We start from the raw sequence: 7,850 nt of genomic DNA on the forward strand, positions 1-7,850 counted from the left end.
TTCCCTACATATTCAATCTATCATCAGTCTCTGACATTTACCCTGAAAGAACTCTCATACACACCTGTCCACTTTGTTCCATCCCACTGCTACCACCCCAGTTCTAGTCACTGTCACTTTCCACAGGGAGTGAAGCCAACAGCCCCTTGATTGTCCTCCTTGAACCCAGTCTCTCTCACTGTTCTCAGGGAGCCTATCTGCAGAATGAATGATACCAGTTTACAAACAGAAGCAACTGTATATTTGAAAGTTGCTAAGAGAGTAGTTCTTAAAAGTTCTCATCACAAGAAAAAAAAATTGTTATCTATGTGAGGTGATGGATGTTAACTAAAGTTATTGTGGTGATCATTTTGCAATATATACTTATATCAAATCTTGATGCTGTACACCTTAAATTTATCCAATGTTATATCGTCAATTATATCACAATAACACTGGAAAAATAAATAAGTTAATAAATAAAATGCAAACACACTACTCAAGAGAAGCAGATATTGAATTTGCCTTGTAAGTCAAAAAAACCATGTATTTATTGTTTCTTAAGAGCCAGTAAGTTTCAACATGTTGGCTTTTAAAAAAAATAATTTTGTACGAGGCCATGTATAACAATTATAATTCTATGCTATACATGCTAAAATACATCTTTCATAATCTGTTTTCCCAGATCTTTGACATGGAGCTTTTTTTGATTTGCAGCTATTTTGATAGGCTAGCTTTTTGATAGGCAGAAATTTAAAATTTTTATGAAGTGAAAGGAGGATGATCTTTACCTTTATGACCATAGCCACATGTTTTCAAACTTTCAAATATATGTAAACAGATGGGATGGGAGCATATTATCAAGTTCAAGGCTCTCAAGCAATGTTAACAAAACATGGTGACTGACAATCTTAGGCACTGGGCACTCTCAATAAAATTTGTTCCTTACGAAGGATTTTTCCTTCCAATTTGAACAACTCAATTTCCCTTGAGGTAAAACGCATTTACTGAGTCCTTCACACATACAATGTGGAGAACCGCGTTACAGGTAAAAAATTTAAGTCAGGGGCTTCCCTGGTGGCGCAGTGGTTATGCATCCGCCTGCCAATGCAGGGGACATGGGTTTGAGCCCTGGTCCGGGAAGATCCCATCCCACATGCTACAGAGAAACTAAGCCCGTGCACCACAACTACTGAGCCTGCGCTCCAGAGCCCGCAAGCCACAACTACTGAAGCCTGCGTGCCTAGAGCACGTGCTCCCAACAAGAGAAGCCACCGCAATGAGAAGCCCACGCACCGCAACGAAGAGGAGCCCCCGCTCGCCGCAACTAGAGAAAGCCTGCGCACAGCAAATAAGACCCAACACTGCCAAAAATAAAAATAAATAAAATAAAATAAATTTATAAAAAAAAAAAATTAAGTCAAAACTCTGGTTTCTGTCAGCAACAGCCAGATAAACAGATCCAGTGATTGTATTTTTTTACCTAATTTTCCAAGTAATGAATGTATTTTATTCCTTATTTTATGTATATAGGAGACAAGGGACAGTTTAGAGAAGAAAGTGTCCACATATGCTACATGCTGCCTGGGAACTCTTGAGCTCTTGAAAGAAAATGCATCATGATTCCTGCCTCTCTGCTCCACCCAACTTCTTTGTTCTGTGCATGTCAGTCAATCAAAAAATAAGATGAAAAATAAAGACGAAATAAAACTAAATAAAGAATCTAATTCAGAATAAGAAATAAAACAAAGAATAAGGTCACTTCTGGACTCTAGTTCTACTGCTTGTTACTCATCTTTACTGCAGAAGGGATGAATTATCTTAACAGAAGAAGGAACTGGCACACAAGGCTCAGACCTTTCTGGAGTTTTTTGTGGGAGGATTTTCCTGCTTGCAGAAAGGAGGCATTTAGCTATGGTCTATTCTTTCAGCCATGTGGTAGGGCTTAGCAGGCCTACTTGCTAAAATGAAAATTTTAATATAAACCATTTTCTTCAAAGGTCCCTAGTGCTTCAAGATAAAAACCCAAACAATTCTTCCAGGTGTACAAGGCCTTACATGGTCTGGTCTTTGCCTCTTTGGTCATTATCATTTCTGGATCCCTGTCCCCCATTTCCACACAAAGTAGGTTTCCAAAGTGACCAGGCTTCCTCCTACCTAATGGATTTTGCCCAAGCTGTTCCTCTGCCTAGACTCTCGCTTTCTCATTTTTTGAGCTGGCTAATTTGTACTCATATTTTAAACTCAGATCAGGTTTCATCTTCTCTATGAACGCTTTGACATGGACCAGAAGTGGGAGAGGAGCCGTCTCTGTGAATACCTCAACTGTGATAGGTACAACACTGCTTTCTAATTATCTGATTACTTGCCTGGTCCCTAAAAGATGTGAGCATAGACTGCATTCTTTAAAATCACTGTACCCTAGAGACTAATACATTATTCCCCCATAAAAAATACTTAATAAATGCTAAACTATGAAAGAAAAAAAGTGAATCTATGCCTAGAACTTAGAACAGATATTAAAGAAATATAGTTATAGACATATAGTTTAGACATATAGTTACATTGACTTTTAAAATTTATTTATTTTTATACTTAGAAAAATGGACTAATATTGGCTTCCAATTTTTACTTTATTAAGCCTTTTTTTCAAAAATTCCAATCTCATATCACCATCATTCCCTAAAGGAAAGAATAGTTGCATCAAAAACACAGGAGGCACGTTATTTAAGAATTAAAGACTGCGCTTCCCTGGTGGCGCAGTGGTTGAGAGTCCGCCTGCCGATGCAGGGGACACGGGTTCGTGCCCCGGTCCGGGAAGACCCCACATGCCGCGGAGCGGCTGGGCCCGTGAGCCATGGCCGCTGAGCCTGCGCGTCCGGAGCCTGTGCTCCGCAATGGGAGAGGCCACGACAGTGAAAGGCTCCCGTACCCCAAAAAAAAAAAAAAAAAAAAAATTAAAGTCTATCTTGTAAATCACCAAACATGGGGACAGATTCAGCAGAGCACTACAGACTGGCCTCTAGGACCATGACATTGCATCAGAGCAGTCTTTGGCAGCCTTTGACTTACATTCTCTTCAAGTGTAACTTCTCCCTGAGCCCTTTACAGGGCAAAACACAGACAATTAATTAGAGGGAGTACTTTGTGAGATTGTCTAGAGAATAAACTAGGATCCTCTGTTGTTGATTGAGGATAGATCCACAGGCTTTGGTAACCAAAGGAAACAGTGGTAGGTTTGACAATCTCTCATGAAAAGTGAGTATATTCTTTAATCCTCACACCCCGTCATTCCCTTCCTAACCACCATTTACACCGCATCACTCACCCTGAGTTGGCAGCTCTGCCATGCCCAGAATGAAACATGAACCTGCCCCTCTTTCCACCAGCTTTATCCCAGGCTAAATGCATCCATGAGTCCTTAGCCTCTGGCTCAGTGTCAAGAGCAAAGCAGCCCTGAGTCCACACCCAGAGAGAGCACAGTTGCCCTGAGGTTATGGGTCTGGAAAGTGAAAGGGAATCTTTTCAGGAGGTTTAGGGTTCCTTTGCAGGAGCTTACTCACTTTGAAGGAAATCTTTATAATTGTTTTCTGTTAGATTTAGAAGAAGTTTAAAGGCTGTCAGTGAGGTCGGCAGAGATGAAAAAAAATGCACATCAAGAAGGATGAGGAGCGGGTTCTTGACGACTGACACTCAAGGGCACTCTAGGCCGTGGAAGGGCTGTTGGTTTACTCTGAGGGTCTACTACTCAGAGCTCCTCTTTGTCTTCTGCTGTTGGTTTGAGTAACATGGAAAAGTTTGCAGTTAGTAAACTGTGGCTGCCATGCGTAATAGGAAATACTTTCGAGGAGTTTTTTCTTTTTTTAATCAGAGACCGAGACTTATGCAAAATATTAAGCAGAACACGGTTATCAGGTGTTTAATTAACATTTCTGAAGTGTATAAATATATTTTTAAATAAAATTTTAGAAAATAAAGGGATGCAATTCCTTTGCATCTCTGATCCCACCCTCAATCTTTTCAATTTTTTTTTTTTTTTTTTTTTTCAGTACGCGGGCCTCTCACTGTTAATGCTAGTATTTTTAATATTCCATTTTATCTATATGTCTTATATCATTTGGTGTAGCTTTTTTCTTTTTTTTGCGGTAAGCGGGCCTCTCACTGTTGTGGCTTTTCCCGCTGCGGAGCACAGGCTCCGGACGCACAGGCTCAGCGGCCATGGCTCACGGGCCCAGCCGCTCCGCGGCATGTGGGATCTTCCCGGACCGGGGCACAAACCCGTGTCCCCTGCATCGGCAGGCAGACTCTCAACCGCTGCGCCACCAGGGGAGCCCTCAATATTTCATTTTTAAAGAGTTTTATAGTCCATTTTATTTTCAAAACAACGTACAGAGGCAAAAAGTTCTGTTAAGTGAATTAAGAATCATGATATACACCATTAAAAAGAAAGGAAGGCACAAGAGGTGAGTTAAGCACTGGATTTATTTCTAAATTGAAGGCAACAGGGTAAAACAAAACCCTATTTTTGTTACCTTGACATTACGTAACAACCAAAGAAAATATGCAAAATCATTCCCAGGGACAAATTTTTCTCCTGCAATTATACTGAAGTAGGATCTTATTTCATTGGTGCACATATAGGGACACTGGAGTAACAGAGTTGGCACTGGGTATAATTTACAGAAATTCTATTTTAAAAGACTTATCATATGAATACTCTGTAAAGGTTGTGGCTTAACATTAAATTAAAACTCATGGAAAGCATTTCAAGTTGGGAAAGGATCTGAGACAACAGGGTCCAAATAAATGCCACGGGACTGACAGCACATGCCTCCTGCTAGCAGGTGTTGGGGGTCAGTCAGCTAATGACTGAATTCTCCAACAAGTACTTGTAGGACAAAAAATTCTGTTCTTAATTTAGAGTCACATGCTCAGGCCCAGCCCTAGACTCAAAGATCCGGAATCTCTAGGGGGAATCAGAGGCCAGGAACCTAGGTATATTGTTCATAAAGCTCTACTGGCAATTCTCAGGCTAGACATAGTTGCACAGCACTGTTTTAGGTCAGAGTTTGGTTTAGAGAGCTGTTAGTTCAATTTAGCCTAGTTGTTTCTTAAGGTGCCTCTACGGGTGGGGTCTACACTACTGGTTAGAGAAGCGGTGAGCCCAGAAGAAAGCATAACTATGGAAAACTCTACCAATACCTGGTTTTCATGTTGTTTCCTCCAACATCTTTGGTCACTGTTTTAACAATCACTGTGGAACACATTACCTTAAAAAACTGTTGAAAAGATTCCACATCTGGAGAATGTCTTCAGGGGAGATACCCCTGTTCATCTCCTTCTATGGTCTTCCTTCAGTTACTCATTGGGAAAGAGATCCATGTTGTACCTCTCAAGTAAAATTTTAAGCTCCAGAATTATGTTTTCATAGAGAAAGCCAACCAGCAGATGACAGGCATGCGATAAAGCAACTATTTTCCTCCAAGCACTTCTATGTGTGCTTGACTGACTTGAAAATCCATTATTGTACCATACAAGGTACAATTTAATTCTGAAATTTGTAACTTGGACTTTGCAGCTCACTGCTTATCCTTTATCCCCCTTCGGACTACTCGCTCATACCTCATCTATGTCTGTCTGTGATCTTTCCCCTTATCTCCAACAAAGTTCTCCTTTAAAGTTTCCCTTAAATTTGATTCTTATTAACCCAGATATTCCAGTTAATTCCAGATATCATCTGTATAAATGTTACCAAGAATATGGATAAAGGAGGAGTTGGAAAAGGACATGCTACGTAAAATGTGATTTATTCCATATCTCGCATATATTTATAGGATTGGTTTTTTAAAAGGCAGATCTGCCTCAACTGACGGAACAGAACTTAAACAGCAAAATTTCGTTTGACATTGAGATTCGATCTATCAATGTACCCAGGCATAAGGAGTGTTTCATAACCTCTACAAGAATGTAAGTCATACTCTGTATCTGTAAGGCTTGAGAATAGACAAGTCCCTTTCAAATGCATTGTCTCGTTTAATCATTACAACAACCCGGAGGGAGAGAGTATAGTCCCCATTGGAGCAGATGAGGAAGCTGAAGCCCAGAGGAGTGCAGCAGATTGCCCAGTGTCACCCAGCTTGTGAGTGACAAGGCCAGGCTTTAGGAATGGGTTTCAAATCCACCCCAGCCATCAATCACCACCACATGATGGAAAGAATGTTAAAGGCAAAGAAATAGTTTCCTAGAATAAAGTTACAGCAGTCTGTACATCCTTCTGCAGCTGATAACTGGGGCATCAACTTCCTTTGAAATTCAGGACCCTAAATAAACAGCTTCTCTATGGAAGGTACAAAAGACTTAGTGCTGTAATTTATGATGTGGATCCTGATCTATGATTAGATTTCACAGGACCTGGAACATCAGATATAAAGAACCATTAATGCAATCTCTTTGTCAATACAGAAAATTGCTAGTTTTTTCATATCTTTACAATAACTATTTCTTATTAAAAAGAAAAATGCAATAGGCCATCTTCCATCTATAATAAGTTTGATAAGATCACCATATTTAAAAATCCATACTTAAGGTAAGTCTGCTTACCCCTCCTTCATGTCATTGATGGGAAGCGGAACCCTGCCGCCCCTGTCTAGAGCTGATGTGATGTTTATGGCGTTCAGACGCTCTGGCTGCCACACATTTTTCACGGCCCCAAGAAAGTCTCCGAGAACCTCGCTGGCCAACATTTCTTCTACATTCATATTTTTAATGAAGAATTCTGCTTGATATGGTAACGGGAAGTCTAATTTTGGTGAAAAAGGGTATGCATATCTTTAATGAAGTCGTCTTTTGAAAGGGAAACAAAAGAACCATTTGAGATTTGTTGATTTCTGTCACAATCCTGGCTTTCGGGAACGACAGATATTATTACTGACTTTAAAGGCTTTCTAAATAACAGAGGATATATCTAAAAACACGACGTACATTAGACCCAGAATTTTATCTACAATGCAGTCAAATCTAAGGGACAGCAGGGCAATTCACAATTAGAGAAAAAAGAATAAAAAGGACAAGAAAAAAATGTCAAATCTCAAATCTGTCGCTAACTTGCCAGTGACCTGCCGGCCTCCTTGTCCTGTCAATGTACTCAGGTAGAAGGAGCATTTCCAGAACTTAGAAAAGTATTTTGTACTTGTAGTGTTTTAAAGCTGACAGATCTTCAAATACATTGTTTAATTTAATCGTTACAATCCTAGGTAGTGCTATTTCCCATTTGAACAAAGGAGGAAGCTGAACACAGCACCATCCTTTCTAAATAGAGAAGACATGGAAAAATATCTATACTTGCTTGTGGGTTGCTTATATATGATATGGAAAACCATATTTTAAATTTGCAGTGTTACTGATCTTTTTAGAGCATGCTAAAACATCACATTTTACTAAAATAAATATTGATTGTATTTTCAATAAGAACTTTGAAATCATAGCTATTTCATTTTTTGGATCACTCCATAATTAAATATTCTAGAGAAATAATATTTTAAATTTCTCATGAAATTCCATACCTCACACTGTTGGAGATTTAGTTAGCTTTTTCCCTCCTCAACGTCTCATCAGTAATTTCCCTCTAAAGATGCCAAAGTGAATATTTTAAACCAACCCAATGTCCCATTCAGACTCTCAATATAAGACACTTTAAATAAATATAATTTATTTCAGCTTCTCAAATGTTACTCTTCAATTACAAACTATCATTTCCTGTGTTCTGGTTGTTCTGTTAAGACAAAGGATAGCTTTCTTTTTGTTTAGTAATATTTCTGTAAGAATAAAGGCTACTTTTTTTTTAATACTTACTACGAGGCAGGCCAAGCTAA

General features: G+C 39.2%; 1 protein-coding gene across 3 annotated transcripts in view; it reads right to left on the bottom strand.

The window, feature by feature from the left end:
• The window catches only part of SGCE (sarcoglycan epsilon), a 68,057-nt gene that overhangs the window by 22,388 nt on the left and 37,819 nt on the right, over positions 1-7,850 (bottom strand). For all 3 annotated transcript variants that reach the window (XM_007450647.1, XM_007450648.1, XM_007450649.1), the window contains one exon: positions 6,580-6,778. In XM_007450647.1, coding sequence (XP_007450709.1) covers positions 6,580-6,778 — 199 coding nt within the window. The remainder of the gene's footprint in view (positions 1-6,579; positions 6,779-7,850) is intronic.

The sequence above is a fragment of the Lipotes vexillifer genome, unplaced genomic scaffold (assembly GCF_000442215.2).
Source record: "Lipotes vexillifer unplaced genomic scaffold, Lipotes_vexillifer_v1.1 scaffold172, whole genome shotgun sequence".
In the NCBI taxonomy this organism is placed as follows: domain Eukaryota; kingdom Metazoa; phylum Chordata; class Mammalia; order Artiodactyla; family Lipotidae; genus Lipotes; species Lipotes vexillifer.